The following is a 20,036-nucleotide window of genomic DNA, read 5'->3' on the forward strand; positions in this document are numbered from 1 at the left end:
ACCGCTGCAATGCCTTAGCGGTGGTCGCGCTTGCGCTGTGAAAAGAGCCAAACCCGACCTTTCTGGTGGCCACCTCATATTTCCTTGAGTCTGAAGTGCCTTTTGGCATTAACCTTGTATGTGGTATGGAGCTGCCACATTGCTGCGCCCCCCGGCTATCCTTCTGCTGAGCCGACCAAGGCTACTACTGAATGATTAATAGCCTCAGGAGTGCGGACGTACAGGCCAGGGGAGGGGATTACAGTATTACGCTGCTGGCCTGTGCTGCCACTCATGTTAGAGCACCCGAAGTCCGGACCTGCCATCCTGAACATAGAAGATGAGACAACCCCTTTAAGAAAATGAAAATACTTAAATATTACTTTATTAGAAATATATTGGCAAATACCTTCCATTGGTTATAATGGCTCGTTTTGTCTAGGGAGCAATCATTAGGATAAACAAAATGGCCGCCATCTTATTAGTACAAACAAAACCTGTCCTAATCACACAGCAGGACAAGTTACTTCAGAACACTGAGGCAATGAGCCGCCTCATCCTCCTCTCTGCTCTGTTTGTCGGAGATTATCATGCCGAATACAGTTTAATATGTTCTTCTGCTGGACTTCATGAGGAGACATGAAGTACAGAGAGGAGGTGGGGATGGGGCTGATGAGCAGCAGCTCTTGTATGCAGTCTCCATTACCACACATTACCACAGTCTGTCCTGTCCATCCTCTCTGTACTTCGTCTCCTCAGGAACTATGTTTCTACAGAGATTCAGCTGAAGACCATATTAAACTGTGTTCAGGATATTAATCCCTGACAAGCAGAGCAGAGAGGAGGATGAGGCAGCACTATGGCTCATTGTGGTGAAGTAACTTGTTCTCCTGTGTGATTTGGACAGGTTTTGTGTGTTCTGATAGGACGGCTGCCATCTTATTTTTCCTAATGATTGCTCCCCAGAGAAAATAAGCCATTATAACTAATGAAAGGTATTTATAATAACATAATATTTAAAGAGGACCTTTCACTAGAATAAAAAATCTAAACTAATTATACAGACATGTAGAGTGGCGCCCAGGGATCCCCCTGCACTTACTGTTATACCTGGGTGCCGCTCCGTTCGCCCGGTATAGGCGCCGGTATCTTCATAGTTAGGCTCCACCCAGGGGAACCTGCCGGCATCTCATTCTCCCATGCTGTAGCGCTGGCCAATCGCAGCGCTCAGCTCATAGCCTGAGAGAAAAAAAAAAGGCTATGAGCTGAGCGCTGCAATTGGCCAGCGCTACAGCATGGGAGAATGAGACGCCGGCAGGTTCCACTGGGTGGAGCCTAACATATGAACATACCGGCGCCTATACCGGGAGAACGGAGCGGCGCCCAGGTATAACAGTAAGTGCAGGGAGATCCCTGGGCGCCGCTCTACATGTCTGTATAATTAGTTTAGATTTTTTATTCTAGTGAAAGGTCCTCTTTAAGTATTTTCATTTTCTCAATTCCCAGAGAACCCCATTAATCAACCATTTATCGAGTCATCAAGAACATCAAGGAGAGCTAATTGCTTTAAAAAAAGGCAGCAGGGCTCCTAAGAAAGTCATCCTGAGACCATTCATGTGTGATGTTGCTTTTTTTTTTCCCATTACGCTATTTGCCGTATGGGATAAATATTTTTATATTTTGATAGTACGGGGGTTTGGCACACGGTGATGCCTATCATATATATATATATTTTTTTTTTAAACTTTTTTTTTTATTTCTTTATTGTACAGTTTTTAAAAGTTTCCATAGGGAACTTGAACGTGCGATCATCACATCACTTGTCTCATACACTCCAATGCATTAGTATTGGAGTCTATGAGCATTTCACTATGCTCCTGCCCATAGCTGCGGGGATCCTCCAGAGGGACCAAGGCTGCAGCAGGGAATGAACGGCTCTCCTATTGCCATTAGGGGGAGACGTTCCAGCCTTGGAAACACTTTGCTTCCAGGTTATCGACCACGGCATCTGAAGGGTTAAACAGCAGGCACCCGAGACCTATGGCAGCCCCTGCGCTTGCGAGCAGGCGCCATATTTAAATACCCGACATCCACCGTGTATTTACTGGGTAACAGTCGGGAAGGGGTTAAACTTATGAAATGCTTATTGTACTTCAGTATACCATAGAAACATCTGAAGCATCTGAAAAGATTGAAAAACACTGAAGCAGCAAAAGTTGTGACAGTCTCGAAACTTTTTAGCCTCAGTCTATGCTTGGTGAACTGTGAGAAGACAGCAGTGCTTCAAAACGCTGATCGTGGGGGTGCCAGGTGTCGGACCCCCGCCAATGAATCTCCTGGAAAATCCCTTTAGTGTGTGCGTTTTACCTTTCTAGTAAGGGACAATTTGAAAATTGGGGGGAGTTGCTCAGGGGATACTATATTTGGTGTTTTAAAAAATACATCATAGCCCAGAAACTGTTCGATGGTGTGGCAAGAGCATCTCTTCGCATATATGTAGCCTCAGACCGCAGTATTTTTACAGACATGCACGAAAACCTATTCCACTATGTCCGGATTAGTGAGACTTTCTATGAGACATGTACTATTCCAATGTAGGCTTTCATTACCAGCCCGGATGCCCAGATCTAGTGTAGTTTTTTTTTTTTTTCTTGAAGTCTTCCACCCTTTCCCAGAAGCCTAGATGAGTGCTCCGTAAGTGTCAGGATCAAACACATCCCAGTGTATGAAGCTGATTTACAGCCATCAGATCTATCTCCGAGCGCCTGAAAAGGCCGAGCGTCTCCCCAGCTGTATTTCTGTGACAGCAAGTGTCTCCTGAATCATAAAAATGTCTCGCGGAGCTCGCGTTTCTGAAGGTTAAATATTTGCGCTTGTTTACTTCTATCATAAATGTCATTTTTAGAAACAATGGTAAAAGAAAAGTATGGAAAATATACAGACATCCTTCTGGCTTTCTTGTGAGGGGGTTTGCCATCTTTATCCATTTAGCAGTCTGTTAGTAAGAACATGTAATGGTGGTCCCATGCTTAAATTAAGTCTGTACACTGTTATTTAGTAATGCCCATAAAGGGGTTGTCCGACTTATCCTAAAATCTGTCCAATGCCACTAAATGTGTTAAAATTATATAAAAAATCATGATATACTCACCTGTTTCTCCCCCACTGTTCTCTGTGGTGCAGCTCCGGTCCTCCTCGGTAATGTGCAGGTATATTAACTTGACCACTGCAGCCAGTCACTGACCTCACCAGAATACAGCACAGGACAGTTATTACACACACATCACCACTGCAGCCACTGCTGCGGTCAGTCAGTCCATAGTCTAGTGTAGCTGCTGCGGTCAGTACATGGTGTAGTGTAAACATTGCCGTCAGTACGTAGTCTAGTGTAAACGTTGCGGTCAATCCATATTCTAGTGTAAATGCTGTGGTCAGTCCATAGTATAGTGTAAATGCTGCAGTCAGTCCATAGTATAGTGTAAATGCTGCGGTCAGTCAGTCCATATTATAGTGTAAATGATGCGGTCAGTCAGTCCATATTATAGTGTAAATGCTGCGGTCAGTCAGTCCATATTATAGTGTAAATGCTGCGGTCAGTCAGTCCATATTATAGTGTAAATGCTGCGGTCAGTCAGTCCATATTATAGTGTAAATGCTGCGGTCAGTCAGTCCATAGTCTAGTGTAGCTGCTGCGGTCAGTACATGGTGTAGTGTAAACATTGCCGTCAGTACGTAGTCTAGTGTAAACGTTGCGGTCAATCCATATTCTAGTGTAAATGCTGTGGTCAGTCCATAGTATAGTGTAAATGCTGCAGTCAGTCCATAGTATAGTGTAAATGCTGCGGTCAGTCAGACCATATTATAGTGTAAATGCTGCGGTCAGTCAGTCCATATTATAGTGTAAATGCTGCGGTCAGTCAGTCCATATTATAGTGTAAATGCTGCGGTCAGTCAGTCCATATTATAGTGTAAATGCTGCGGTCAGTCAGTCCATAGTCTAGTGTAGCTGCTGCGGTCAGTACATGGTGTAGTGTAAACATTGCCGTCAGTCCATAGTCTAGTGTAAATGCTGCGGGCAGTCAGTCCATAGTCTAGTGTAGATGCTGTAGTCAGTCAGTCCATAGTGTAGTGTAAATACTGCGCTCAGTCAGTCCATAGTCTAATGTAAATGCCGCAGTCAGTCACTCCGTAGTCTAGTGTAAATGCCGCAGTCAGTCCGTATTCTAGTGTAGATGCTGCAGTCAGTCCATAGTTTAGTGTAAATGATGTGACCAGTCAGGAAGGTTTCTTTTGGATGGAGGGCACAATGTGGCAGGGTTCTGTGGATGAAATAGGAGCAGGGGAACAAAGTGGTATAGGTAATGGGAAGTGGGCTCTGCAGAGGGTTAACATTATTTGTCAGAGTCTCTGGGGGTGAGGGTGAGACATGAAGTGGCCATACTGTGTGAGAGATGGTGGTGGGAACATAAAAGGGTCGGTCTCTGGTTAGAGGGGGCAGATGGAACAGAAAGGGGCACAGCGCTCTCAGAGGAAAAGCGTCTCCGATACCAGGGTCATTTGTGGTCGGCGTTATTGCCGATCACAGACATTAGTTCCAGGTGTCTGCTATTTAAAACAGCAGACACCCAGTGGTTATAGCAGGTAACCTGTTTAAAGACTTGACTCCTGCCATACATGTACAGCAGAGGTCAAGTAAGTAATAAAAAGCCATATTCATAGGAACCATAAAGAAGCAATGAAATCTATAGGGGGATCACTAATTGCTGACCACCAAGTTAAAATGGTCCCTAGTCTAATCTAGTAATGTTTGAGAGGCACCGAGAAAATACCAGATTTGGGTGGGATGTGAATGAGAGTAATACAAGGAAGACCTGCCTGTCCTACACCTGCTCTCGCCATGAATTATATCCTCCACAATAAATCTCTTTTCTGTCTTTCCATGTTGCAGAGAAGGCCAGGCTATTATTTTTGTCATTGACAGCAGTGACAAGCTCCGAATGGTTGTGGCTAAAGAAGAGCTGGAGACCCTTTTAAATCACGCAGGTAAGATTGCTGTGCGCCCCCCTCCCCCGCTTTACTCTCGTCAGACACTTTAGAGAAACGCGTCTTGTCAGGGGTGCTGACGGCTGCTACTGAAGAGCACTCAGCTCAAATGATATATGTCAGCAGTTCAAATACCTAAAGTCTTTCGTGACTGATTTTAATCTCGGTCTCTTCAGCTGTGACTGTAATACATTTCAGCTCAGAAGTAGACTCGTCCTGATGGATCATGAGGCATCTATGGAGTCTTGAGATACAGACACGTTCTAGAATCGGGTCCTGTAGGGCCTTGTGTCACCAGTGTCGTCTGTCAGCAGCATGTCATAGAGCAGGAGGAGCTGAGCAGATTGATATATAGTATTATATATATATAGCTCCTCCTGCTCTATAACATATTGGTGACAGGCTCCCTTTAACTAGGATCGCCCCTGTACAAGAAAGTTTAAAAAATAAAAAACAGAAGGTGATTGGATTTCGTCCTAAGTTATGTTGTGTTTTTTAGCATATATTATCATCTCAGGTGAATTTACCAAATAAGCCGTCATACAGCATATTGTGTGTACTTGAGTAATGACCGTATTTCCAACCGCAGTGTTACCCGTACCATGCATTTTTCCAGTTTTTTTTTATTTTTTTATAAAGGGTGCCTCCTGCTGTGGTGTTCTCCTACTCCCACAATCCTGTGATTCTGTGTTTGGTTATGTTTTCATCCTGCACATCCCTGTCCCACAGATGGTCTCCTAGAAGTGAATGTAGCAGTGGTCATGCATGTGCGCCACCACTCCATTGTCAAGGGGCACCCTGGGATCTACACCAGCTACTAGGTGGCGTAGATTTCAGTCATCATTTACCGTATTTTTCGCCCTATAAGACACACCTAGTTTTTAGAGGAGGAATATAATAAAAAATATATTTTTCATCAGAACTCAGAACAGACCGCCATTTGAATGTCCCCCAATCAGACCTCAGGTCAGACGTAAGTAAGACCCCACATTCAGACCTCAGATCAGACCTCCATAAGTCCCCCAATAAGACCTCAAATCAGACCTCCATGTGAATGACCATCATGCTCAGATCAGATAATAAAATCAACTTACCTCTGCTGCTCCGGACGCCGCTCCTCACATCCAGCTCTCTCTTCCTGTTCTTCCTGCTGCTAGCTGTGCTGTATCCCGACTCGCGCAGCGCGCTCACGTCCTTACGCTATGCACAGTCACAGCACAGTGAGAGGTCGAGGACCAGAAATTGGTGAGTACATACAGAGCCAGGGGAGCAATGCATTCACCACTTCCCATTCCACCTGTACTAATGAGCGCTTCTATATTGGAGGCACTCATTAGTATTCGCCCCACAAAAAATATTCTAATATATTCAAGCCAGCACCTGGATCTGAATACTTTTGTAATTGTATGTAATTAAACATTTAGCATAGCCACTGAGTTAGGCCTCATGCACACAGTTGTTGCCGTATTGCTGCCCGCATACAGCGGGTCCGCAATACACAGGCACCGGCCGTGTGCACCCCGCATCACGGATGTGGACCTATTCACTTGAATGGGTCTGCAATCCGGGAGGTGCGGAATGGAAGCACAGATCAGAAGCCCACGGAGGCACTACGGAGTGCTTCCGTGGTGTTTCTGTCCGTGCCTACCCACCGCAAAAAAATAGAACACAATATTTTTAACGGTGCGGACGTATCACGGACCCATTCAAGTTGAATGGTTCTCGATCCGTCCCGGCCGCCGCACGGATGTTGCCCGTGCATTAGGGAATAACAAATTGCGGTCCCCAATGGCACGGAACGGCCGCACAACAATAAAATGTCTCTGTATGGCGCCACCTGCTGTTTTTTTCTTATTTATCTGTCCTTTCTCACTGAGATGACCGCACATGCTCAGTTTTATCCCTCAATTGTCTCCTGAGTTGTGATAGGGAGAGAGCTCCTGCAGAATAGACACGGGCAGGTTCTAGCTTTGTTAGAAAGAGATTGTCATAATCTATATGATGTCTGATTTTCATTTTTTTACCTTAGTCATGGGACAACCCCTTTAAATTATGATAATTGTGCTAGGGGGAATGGCCCTGCCCACACCGTGCCTCCTTCAGAAGGGGTGGTGTAGAAACACCACTTGCACCTAGATTTAGGTGTAGGGGTGTTTAAAAAGTTGCAAACGCAGGGTTTGTAACTTTTTTTTGCTGGAAAAGTGGCATGGGGGATGTTATCTCCCCCTTTGTGTTTAGCTGCAGCCTAAAAACTGGTTGAAGGGTTTCTGTCATGAGAAATAACTTTATGTAGCTGAGCGATGTGCTAATGTCAGCAGTACATAACCGTGTGCTTTATAACTCCCTGCCTGCCGCCGTTCTCTTAAAATAAAGACTTTTAAAATATGCTAATGAGGGACGAGCATTCTCGTCCTACGGTCCTTCTGTTCCCCCATGTGCGGTGCCGCAATCAGTGGCAGGAATGTCAGTAACAGCCGGATCCCTGCTGCATCAACCAGCATTGGTGATAATGCCGATGCCGGTGGATTAACCCCTCATATGCCATGGTCAGCGCTGACCGCGGCATATGGGAGGTTTGCGCTCCCTCTCATTAGCTATCGGGCCCCCGGTTACCATGGCAGCCCCAAGCCATTCCAAGGCCTTGGAGCCCGGCATGTACGGAGGCCTATGAGGCCAAGCCCCCAGGCTAGGTCTCATAGGCAAACTATCAGTGTATTACACAGATGTATTGTGCTGCATTGAAACAGGGATCAGACCCTGTAATGTTGAAGTCCCATACTGGGACAAAAATACAAAATAATAAAAGTGAAAAAAAAAAAGTGTTTTCGTCAATTAAAAAAAATGCCCCTTTTCCATAAAAAGAGACATATACAATTGTAAAAAATAGAAAAATAAAATAAAAACAGACATATTAGGTATCACCGCATGCGTAACAACCTGCTCTATAATAATATCACATGATCCACCCCGTCTGGTCAACACCGTAAAATCACCAAAAAGTGTAATACCAAGCGATCAAAAATTCATACACACCCCAAAATCATACCAATCAAACCGTCATCTCAGCCTGCCAAAAATGAGACCCTACCTGGGACAAACGCCCCAAAAAAAAAAACTATGGCTCTCAGAATATGGAGACGCTAAAACATGATTTTTATATTTTTTTTTGTTTCAAAAATGATGTTATTGTGTAAAACTTAAATAAACAAAAAAAGTAGACATATTAGGTATCGCAATGTACGTAACAACATGCTCTATAAAAATACCACATGACCTAACCCCTAAGTTGAACACTGTAAAAAACAAACAAAAAAAAACAGTGTCAAAAAAGCAATTTTTTTGTCACTTTACATCACAAAATGTGTAATACCAAGCGATCAAAAAGTCATACGCACCCCAAAATCATACCAATCAAACCGTCATCTCATCCCGCAAAAATGAGCCCCTACATAAGACAGTCGCCCAAAAAATATAAAAAACTTTGGGCCAGATTTATCATTAGCTCAAGTCAAATTTTTTGGGCAATCGCTAAAACTGCGCAAAATTTTCAACTTTTATTGGCTCTGTGCTATGCTCGCCAGTTTTCTGAAAGAGGGCGTGTTTTCTTATGTAAATGAATCTCTGGACAGATTTACTATTGCGACAATTTAAAAAAGTAAAAAAAAATGCGCAATTTCACTCAAGTGAGGACCATGCTTATCTTATGCGACTTTTTAACCCCTTAAGGACCGGGCTCATTTTCACCTTAAGGACCAGGCCATTTTTTGCAAATCTGACCAGTGTCACTTTAAGTGCTCATAACTTAAAAACGCTTTGACTTACCGAGGCCGTTCTGAGATTGTTTTTTCGTCACATATTGTACTTCATGTCACTGCTAAAATTGGGTCAAAAAAGTTAATTTTTTTGCATAAAAAAAATACCATTTTTACCAAAAATTTTGAAAAATTTGCCAATTTCAAAGTTTCAGTTTCTCTACTTCTGTAATACATAGTAATACCCCCAAAAATTGTGATGACTTTACATTCCCCATATGTCTTCTTCATGTTTGTAGCATTTTGGGAATGATATTTAATTTTTTGGGGATGTTACAAGGCTTAGAAGTTTAGAAGCAAATTTTGAAATTTTCAGAAATCTTCAAAATCCCACTTTTTATGGACCAGTTCAGGTTTGAAGTCATATTGTGAGGCTTAGATAATAGAAACCTCCCAAAAATGACCCCATTCTAGAAACTACACCCCTCAAGGTATTCAAAACTGTTTTTTCAAACTTTATTAACCCTTTAGGTGTTCCACAAGAGTTAATGGCAGATGGAGAAACAATTTTGAAATTTCTATTTTTTGGAAAATTTTCCAATATAATCAATTTTTTCCAGGAGTAAAACAAGGGTTAACTGCCAAACAACACTCAAAATGGGTTGCCCTGATTCTGTAGTTTGCAAAAACACCCCATATGTGGTCGTAAACTACTGTTTGGCCGAACGGGAGCACATAGAAGGAGGGGAACACCATATGGGTTTTGGAAGGCAGATTTGGCAGGACTGGTTTTGTTTATACCATGTCCCATTTGAAGCCCCCTGTTGCACCCCCAGAATAGAAATTTCAAAAAAGTGACTCCATCTAAGAAAGTACACCCCTCAAGGTATTCAAAACTGGGTTTACAAACTTTGTTAACCCTTTAGGTGTTCCACAAGAGTTAATGGCAGATGGAGAAACAATTTTGAAAATTTTCCAATATAATCAATTTTTTCCAGGAGTACAACAAGGGTTAACTGCCAAACAACACTCAAAATGGGTTGCCCTGATTCTGTAGTTTGCAAAAACACCCCATATGTGGTCGTAAACTACTGTTTGGCCGAACGGTAGCACATAGAAGGAGGGGAACACCATATGGGTTTTGGAAGGCAGATTTTGCTGGACTGGTTTATTGACACCATGTACCCTTTCAAGCCCCCTGATGCACCCCTAGAGTAGAAACTCCATAAAAGTGACCCCATCTAGGAAACTACGGGATACGGTGGTTGTTGTTTTGGGACTATTTTTGGGGTAAATTTGATTTTTGGTTGCTCTATTTTACTCTTTTTTGAGGCAATGTAACAAAAAAATTAAATTCTAAAATTGTTTCTACATTCGCGATTTAGTTTTGTGGAACACCTAAAGGGTTAACATAGTTTGTAAAGTAACTTTTGAATACCTTGAGGGGTGTAGTTTCTTAGATGGGGTCACTTTTTTGGAGTTTCTAGTCTAGGCTACATCAGGGGGGGCTTCTAATGGGACATGGTGTCAAAAAAAAAACTGTCCATCAAAATCTGCCTTCCAGAAACCGTATGGAGTTCCCTTCGTTCTATGCCCTGGCGTGTGGCTATATAGCCATTTACGACCACATATGGGGTGTTTCTGCAAACTACAGAATCGGGGCAATAAATATTCAGTTTTGTTTGGCTGTTAACCCTTGCTTTATTACCGGCAAAATGGATTCAAATTGAAATTTTGCCCAAAAATGGGTGTTTTGGCACAGTTTTTATTTTATATTTTTAACACCGTTCATCAGAGGCGTTTGGTCAAAAGTTATTTTTATAGCGACGACTTTTACGCACGCGACGATGCCCAATATGTATGGCTCTCAGACTTTGGAAACACTAAGCAGGCATCCTAAAACTGCGGCCCTCCAGATGTTGTAAAACTACAATTCCCACCATGCCCTGCTGATGGCTGTAGGTTGTCTGGGCATGCTGGGAGTTATAGTTTTACAACATCTGGAGGGCCGCAGTTTGAGGATGCCTGCACTAAAACTAATATTTTTTGGGGAAAGAAAAATTGTTTCCGTGTCTCCAAAGTCTGAGAGCCATAGTGTTTTATGTTCTCTAGTGGACTGTTGGGGATTATAAAAATGTAGTACTCCATGGAAGTGTGATACTCCCTGAAGCAATTGATAATGCAGAGGCCCGGATGATCGGGGCACGTGTCACATTGAGTAGTGGTGTCCTTCCGTATCCCCCTTTTGTGACACACTCTACACTTTTTTTGGGTTCTTCCCTTCTTTCCAGTATGGATAGATGGAAGTTTGGAATAAATTTTTTTTTTTTTTTTTTTTTTTTTTTTTTTTTCCTAACTAACTTTTCCCTTCTTTCCCTGCCTAACGGTGCCTCTCCCTCACTGACCCTAACCTACCTGGGTGGCGATGGGTGCAGGAGGGTGATGGATGCCGATTAGGGGGACACAGGAGCTGGTGCTAGACGATGCTGCACGGTCAGGGTGCTGGACAGGAAGAGGAGGGGAGAGAGGAGCGCAGGAAGTTTGAATCTCGCGCCTCTCTCCCCTGCACCAATCAGCACCCTGGACAGCGGCGTTCAGCACCAGGGCCAGCACCGCCTCTCCAAATCCTCGGACTGCGATAGGTGGTGTAAAATTACGCCACCGATCGCAGTCTTTTTCCGGTTCATCGGGTCACAGGACACCCGAATGGACCGGAAACGCAGAAAACCGCAGGTCTAAATTGACCTGCGGTTTTCTGCGATCGCCGATACGGGGGGGTCAAATGACCCCCCCCTGCGTTGTTACGGGATGCCGGCTGAATGATTTCAGCCGGTGTCCCGTTCCGATTAACCCCCGCGGCGCCGGAATTCCGAATTTAAGTCAGGACGTACCGGTACATCCTTGGTCCTTAAGGACTCGGGAAATAGGGCGTACCGGTACGTCCTATGTCCTTAAGGGGTTAATAGAACATGCATTTTTTTTCGTAAAGATGTGCGACTTTTGTAAAGCCGCTTACTGAAGGATAAACTGTTATCGTCAAACCACATTTATCAAAGTATTAAAGGACCATTAATAAATCTGACTTACCCAAAAATGACTTTGGACATATGTAAAAGTGGAGTAAGATGTAAGTGTAATGATAAAACTGTCCCTATGGCTTTCAGAATATGGAGACACAAAAAATTTTTGGGTATTGTCGAGTCCGTAACAACCTGCTCTATAAAAATACCACATGACCTATCCTGTCAGATGAACACAGTAAATAACAACTGTGCCAAAAAAGCTATATTTTGTTACCTTGCCTCACAAAAACTGTAATATAGAGCAACCAAAAATCATATGTACCCTAAAATAGTACCAACAAAACTGCCACCTTATTCCGTAGTTTCCAAAATAGTGTTTAGAGTTTCTACTCTAGGGGTTCATCAGGGGGTCTTCAAATGTGACATGGCAACTTAAAATTATACCAGTGAAATCTGCCTTCCAAAAACCACATGGTGTTCCATTCCTTCTGCACCCTGCCGTGTGCCCATACAGCAGTTTACGACCACATATGGAGTGTTTCTGTAAACTACAGAATCGGGGTAATAAATATTAGGTTAGGGTTGTTTCGGGTATCGAACTTTCAATACCCAATCAATACTTTTATGCCAGTATCTATTCGGTATCAGGATGTTCGTTTTTTCGGTACTATGCTGCTCTAGACTGCACTCCGCTTATATGACAATATGGCGGATAGTGGAGAAGGAGGAAGGAAGGGACAGAGGGAGGGAATCCCTCCTTCCTATGACGCGGCCGCTGTGAGACAAATGAAGTGAGCGTGTTTTGAAGCTGCCCGCACTACTTCCACGGTGCACCAATGAATGTTTGACTATTAATGAAAGCAGGAGGAGGGACAGGAGAAGTAATAAAGTCCTCCTCCTGAGTGCACACCTCACTGTCAGCCCGAGCCCCAGCCCCAGAGTCAGTGCCCTGGACAGCCAGCATAGAAGGTACCCCACACCCCCACAGTGCAAGTGTAGAGTGATTAGCCCAAAATAAAGGCAGGCAAAAAACATTTGAATCAGGCAGCCAGAAAGATTGGGGTTAATGTGACTCAATAACCCCAATCTTGCCACTGCCATATTTTAAACATGATGGGGGTCCCTTATTTTTTTTATGTCTGGCTGGGCACATTTGGACTGGACCCCATGTGCCTCACATTAATAGTAAGTGACCACCAAAGTAGTGTACCATCTCACATAATGAGCAACATGGGGTTAATGTTGGGGTTGAGTTTGTAAAACATAGAATAAATGCTGCAGAATTTGTTGCCTAAAGAGGAGTCGGGCAGGAGAGGTGAAGGCTCCTCATTAGTATTGTTACATAAATTCAATATCGAACTCTGACAATCTGATATCTGGTGCAGGTTTTTCTGTTTAATTCAATAAATGTTTTACGTTTAAATAATCAAAAGGCTTTTTTGTGTTTTATTTTATTTTTGCGTGGTATCGAAAGGTATTAAGTATCGCAATACTTTTTTATGGTATCGAAACCGAATCAAAATATTGGTATTGAAACAACCCTATGTTAAGTTTTGTTTGGTTACTGGAAAAAATGGATTAAAATGGAAAATCTGCCCAAAAAGTGAAATTCTGAAATTTGATCTCCATTTTCCTTTAATTCTTGTGGAACACCTAAATGGTTAACAAAGTTTGTAAAATCAGTTTTGCATACCTTGAGGGGTGTAGTTTCTAAAATGGGGCCATTTATGGGTGGTTTCTATTCTGTAAGCCCCACAAAGTGACTTCAGACCTGAACTGGGTTTTGGAAATTTTCAGAAAATTTTCAAGATTTGCTTCTAAACTTCTAAGCTTTCTAACATCCCAAAAAATAAGAAAATGTAATTTACAAAATGATCCAAACATGAAGTAGACATATGGGGAATGTGAAGTAATAACTATTTTAGGGGGTAGCACTATCTGTTTTAAAAGCAGAGAAATAGAAATTTTGAAAATTGTGAATTTTTCCACATTTTTGGTAAATTTGGTATTTGTTTTATAAATAAAAATGAAATATTTTAACTCAGATTTACCAGTGTCATGAAGTACAATACGTGACGGGAAAACAATCTCAGAATGGCCTGGATAAGTAAAAGCGTTTTAAAGTTATCACCACATAAAGTGACACTGGTCAGATTTGTAAAAAATGGCCTGGTCTTTGAGGTGAAAATTGTCCGGGTCCTTAAAGGGACACTGACAGGCCCAATAAGCATATTTAGGTATATATATGACAGTACAGGTCTTATAAAGTGTATTAGAATCATCTAAGTATCCCCCCTGTCCACCTTATAACTACAGTAAAATGAAGTTTTATAACCTGCTTGAATCGCCTTCATTCTGCCCAAGGGGCGGGGTTTCATCTCCACTTGCGCCCAGCCAGCCTCGCCACAACTGCCGTTTTGAAGCGCCAGCTCATCAATATTCACTTCGCTGGGCGGCTACTACTGTCCCCGACACAAGATCCGGCGCATGCCCAATACAATCCTATGGGCATCGGCCTCCGGCTCATCTTCAGCGCATGCGCCCGGCACCCTCACTGGCCGGGATCACATCGCGCCTGCGCACAGTCTGCATCTCAAAGGCCGATGCAGCCTCTGCTTTATGCGCATGCGCCGGGCACAGTTCAGAGCAGCGCTTCAGAGTAGCCGCCCAGCGAAGTGAATATTGATGAGCTGGGCGGCGCTTCAAAACGGCAGTTGGGGCGGCTGGCTGGGCGCAAGTGGAGATGAAACGCCGCCCCTTGGGCAGATTGAAGACGATTCAAGCAGGTTATAAAACTTCAGTTTACTGTATTTATAAGGTGGACAGGGGGGATACTTAGATGATTCTAATACTTTATAAGACCCGTACTGTCATATATATACCTAAATATGCTTATTGGGCCTGTCAGTGTCCCTTTAAGGGGTTAATAGTAAAATCTGTTGTCACTGACAGCTTGAGACATAATTAGAATGAACCCGAGAGCCTCATTTCTTTGCGCCTTTTGTTTTCTTCATCTGTTCGTGTTTTGTCCTTGCAGTTTTATTTCCGCTGATTCTGTAACAAGTCTGAGCTACCTGAGCAGAAAAGGTTTCATTTTATTAGTTGTGTACAGGTGTTACACAGGGGTGTGCAATGACCCACTTTACCTTTTTGTCATAATACCGTTTTATTTTACAGGGTTTTTTTGTTTGTTTTTTGTTTTTGCTTTATTAATGCTGAGAAAAATGATGTTTTAATATATGCAAATGATCCTCCTAGGAGCAACGGGGGCGTTGCTGTTACACCTAGAGGCTCTGCTCTCTCTGCAACTGCCTCTCCCTCTCCACTTTGATTGACAGGGCCAGGTGTGATCCCGTTTTCACTGCCTGGTTCTGTCATTTCTTGCTCCGATGCTCCACCCTGCGCTTTTTCTTTACTACCAGTGACGTACTAGGCTTCTCTTAGGAATTCTAGGCAGAGGCCTCCGCCTAGCAGTGAGTCCGGTGACGTTCCCGGCGGTCTTATAATGCTGTCCTAGGCTGTTTTACAGCATGCTGTCACCAGCAGTTGGCCCTAGCTAAGCAATGCAGGGCAAGGGGGAGCATCTGAGCTAGAAATGCCCCGACGCTCCACTCACACAACCTAAATGAGTGAAGTGGAGCTCATATCCGGGTTTAGCTCTGAAACCAGACAACACCTTTAAAATTTGGCCAGTAATGCACTCTACCTAAAAACAAAAAAGTTCAGATGGCCCAATCCACTCCCCTTCCGGTCCCTTGCCGGAAAACTTCTAAACTGGGTCATGTGCACTTCGGCTCCCAGTCACTGGCCTCAATGTTGGCAAGTCCCCAAGCATCACATGACCCAACAGTGATGTAGCTCCTAGGGACACATCACTGCTGAGGCCAGCAATGGGCTGCAGCGGCGCACATGACCTCTTTTGGAAGTTTACTGGTCGGGGACTGGAAGGAGCACAGATTGGGCCCTCATTGTGGGAATGGATCGGCGGAGAGCAGGTGAGTGCATGGTTTTGTTTCGGTACAGCGCATTTCTGAGCAAATTTTAAAGGGGTTATAAAGCTGGACAACCAACCTAAAGGTGTATTTCCATCTTGGACATTTATGCAGAGGAGAAACACTCTGTTACTGCGACCAGTGATGCTCGGTATAAGTACTATGTATTCTTATGTTAAAGGTCATCTGTCAGCAGATATGTACTTACTGTATGAACCTAGCTGACTGACAGATGTCCCCTCTTGATAAATCTCCCCCTTTGGTCAGCGGTTGCAGAGTACAGGGGCACTTTGCGTCTTGCTTCACTGCAAAACCTGACGTCAATGGGACACAAACTGGTGACAGGTTAATTAAAGACTGGTTTTAGTGTCTGTTCACACAGCCATTTAGTCCTCCTTACGGTGGTTTGATGGTTTTCTGTAGGTGCCTCTCAAGCATTTAATGAAGCAGTTTCTTAGTGAATAGCTTTATGACTACTTCTGGTGTGTACTAGACAAGACCCTCGGGCCGGCTCGCCAAAGTGTTCATAAAATAACAGCTGGCACCTGGATTCTGGGAGTCCTTTCTGATGGTGCCCATGGATACACATCTCCTCCGGCTCCATAAAGATCTTATATTCTGAACATTTATCAACCTCCTCTGGAGTCATGTTACTTTGTTTATCGCTTTACTACTAGATCTGATTATATTAGGCGAGGACATTTGGTTCAAGGAGCACCAGTCCCCAAAACATATATTCTTCTATGTCTGCAGCAATTGTTTTAGGCATAGAGATTATGGGGGAGATTTATCAAACTGGTGTACAGTAGAACTGGCTTAGTTGCCCATAGCAACCAATCAGATTCCACCTTTTCATTTTTCAAAGGAGCTGTGAAAAATGAAAGGTGAAATCTGATTGGTTGTCATGGGCAACTAAGCCAGTTCTACTGTACACCAGTTTGATAACTCTCCCGCTATCTGTCTATCTATCTCTCTCTAATATCTACCTATTCTATCTATCTATCTAGCTATATACAGTGGTCCCTCAAGTTACAATATGAATTGGTTCCAAGACGACCATTGTATGTTGATGCCATTATAACTTGAATAATCTGTTTCAAAGCTCCAAAATGTCATTCAAGATAAGAGAAAAATAAGCAGATAACTAAGAAAGATAAAACACCTCCTTACATCAGTCAGGAATAGCTGCTAACCAGTAACTCCCCAGCTATATATTAGCACTATGTGAAGGCTACTTTCTTTATATTATTACACATCCATTACACCCCTCCTGAACGCCAGCCATTCTTAGCCGCTATCTGGCCCTCTTAGGGTCTGATAACATTGCACATGGACCTTCTCTCAGAAACGTACATTTTCCAGCGTACATCCCCAGAAGCCTCTGACGTGTGCAGCTCAATACTCTTCTGGTGTATACTGGGCGACTAATATTGAAACATAATGGGAATATGACCCTGGGATGTACAATATAGCTTCTTCGAAGTCTACTTTCACACTTGCGTGCAGAGGATGTCAATACTGGAATTAAACAGATCCGTTTTTGATTTTGCACGTCAGGATGCATCCGTTCCGTTTGGATGCGGTTGTGTGAAATCAAAACCGAAAAAAAATCTATCGGTCATTAAATACACTGAAAGTCAATGGGTGACGGATCCGTTTTTTTAGGCACCATTGACTTACATTGTTTTCAGAACCGGATCCGTTTTTTTTTGTTTTCTTTTTGAGTTTTTATGACTGGACACAAAACCACAGCTTGCAGCGCATTTGTGTCTGATCACAAAACGTAATGTGGCCGGAACAGAAGACATCCTGATGCGTCCTGAACGGATCCCTTTCCATTCAGAATGCATGAGGACTAAACGGAATTTATTTTTTTCCGGTATTGAGATTCTCTGCCGGATCTCAATACTGGAAAACAACGAAGCAAGTGTGAAAGAGGCCTAAGTGTCTGCAGGTTGGTCTATGATATAACGTTGCATACACTAAGGCCTCCTAAATACAGTGCTGCCTAGCCATGTACAGAAAGCACATAGTACTACAGAGGTTCGCCGTACGGCCTCCATATTCCTGCATGCAGCGCCATATTATGAGATAATGGCTTTTTTCACTGCTTTGGCTTTTTACTCTCGTTTCCAGAATGCAACAGAAAAAAAAATCTCGGTGTCTATGAATATGGAGGTAGAGATGGGTCTATAAGTAGCATTCTCCCTCAGGTGTGCAGCAGATCCACACGAGGATCGGCCCTATTGCTATTTGCATGCTACTTATATTTGCGGCTAAGTTTTTTACGAAGTTGCGGAAACCCCATTCACATGCAGCAGTTTTTCAAAAATTGATTTTGGTTTGGCACAGAATTTGCGCCAAAATCCATGACTCATACATCAGGTAGGCACATAGCCTTAGATTCACTCAGAGGTAGGCAAACCCCCATACCTTAATAAAATGTCCAGAAAAGCATCTCAGCACTGCACTGAAAAGGTAAAAACAGCATTCGACTGAATACTCAGCATTAACACTATGGGTAAAGCTGAAGCTTGACACAATGGTGTCATTTAATAACAATTGAATGCCTTTTCTTGGCTTAGAATTGTCTCATGACACCTTTCTTGCGACTTTAAATGCCTGTGTGCGACAATATTTGTCGCACAGGTGTTTTTACACCGCATTTGACATAAAGGAGTGTCAAGGTAGTGCCAGGGGCCGGGACTCCGGCCCCAGCAAATTAACTAACTTTACGTCTGGAAAAAAAGCAAAAAGAAAAACTACTCCAGCCAGGGGCCGCCGTAGTTCTTCCAACAGGTGCACCGACTGCCGAAGATGCACCTAATTTATGACCAGGCGCTACCGTCAAAAAATGATAGTCTTAATAAATGTGTTGGTTTTGCCCAGGGTGTTCCTTTAATTGTCACGAAAGATGGTGATAGAGGTTCTATACTGTTTTCTTACTGACGATCTATCCTTTGGATAGGTCATCAGCGTCTGATTGGCAGGGTCCGACAACTGGGACCCCCGCCGATCAGCTGTTTGAGGATTTAGCGGCGCTCATGCCAGCCTGCCAGTGACATCACGACTACTTCATGTGGCCAGCCCGATTTGAGGTCTCGGGTGTCAGACCCCCCCCCCTTCCCATCATCAGTAAGAAGAAGAAGAACCCCTTTAATTGTTAAGCTTTACATTCACAATCCATAGTGGATTAAAGTGAACCTATACCGTATTAAAAGGTGCCACAAAGTCGGCAGTTTTCATATATACACCCCACAGGCAGTGTAGATAGGAAGGACTATATGTCCTCAATATCTAGTTTAGCCAATGCTGCTTTTTAACTGCAAACAGAGTGACTGGTTCGAGGAGGCTAAGTCTGGACAACAAGTATTGTTAAATTGCTGCCTGCAGGACGGATATCACATAAATATAGGAGCACTTTAAATGCCGAAGCCAAAATTAGCGCCTGATTCATGGAAAGAATTTTGTTTCCTCTTTCGGTTTTTCGTGATGTAGGTTTGAGCTCCCCACAGGTCCGCATTATTCCAGCGTCTACGTTAATGATACAGTTAAAGTTTTCTACTGCACTAAAACGTGATGTGCCCGCTCCGCTCCCCCTTAGGACTGCATTTACAGGCTATTAGCTGACATCGCCAATTGAAGAGGGTGCACAATGTTTTGGTCATCTCGCTGGAAAGTGAAAAATCAGAGGAACCTGCTGCTACTGCAATTCTGGACTGTCCTTTTCCTAGCAGCTAATCTACCAGATCAGAAATCCCTAGCAAATAATAGAAGTTGGGCTATGTCAAGAGATAGCTAGAAAGGAGGTTATAACCATGTGTGTATTTATTAGAGATGAGCGAATCGATTCTACGGATTTATAATTTGTCCCCGATTTTTCAAATTTTAAACCCAAATTTTTGTTATTAATTTCTGAAGAATCCCATGCTATACACATGCATACTAGGTGCTCTAGTAATGAGAAATAGTACTTCCCCAGACAATTCATATACACTTAGGTCCATAAATATTGGGACATCGACTCAATTCTAACATTTGGTTCTATACACCACCACAATGGATTTGAAATTAAACGAACAAGATGTGCTTTATCTGCAGACTGTCAGCTTTAATTTGAGGGTATTTACATCCAAATCAGGTGAACGGTGTAGGAATTACAACAGTTTGCATATGTGCCTCCCACTTGTTAAGGGGCCAAAAGTAATGGGACAATTGGCTTATCAGCTGTTCCATGGCCAGGTGTG

General features: G+C 43.2%; 1 protein-coding gene across 2 annotated transcripts in view; it reads left to right on the forward strand.

The window, feature by feature from the left end:
- ARL6 (ADP ribosylation factor like GTPase 6) overlaps window positions 1-20,036 on the forward strand; it is a 270,741-nt gene that overhangs the window by 203,847 nt on the left and 46,858 nt on the right. For both annotated transcript variants that reach the window (XM_040423274.1, XM_040423275.1), the window contains exon 5: window positions 4,928-5,022. In XM_040423274.1, coding sequence (XP_040279208.1) covers window positions 4,928-5,022 — 95 coding nt within the window. The remainder of the gene's footprint in view (window positions 1-4,927; window positions 5,023-20,036) is intronic.

This window comes from Bufo bufo, chromosome 3 (genome assembly GCF_905171765.1).
Source record: "Bufo bufo chromosome 3, aBufBuf1.1, whole genome shotgun sequence".
In the NCBI taxonomy this organism is placed as follows: domain Eukaryota; kingdom Metazoa; phylum Chordata; class Amphibia; order Anura; family Bufonidae; genus Bufo; species Bufo bufo.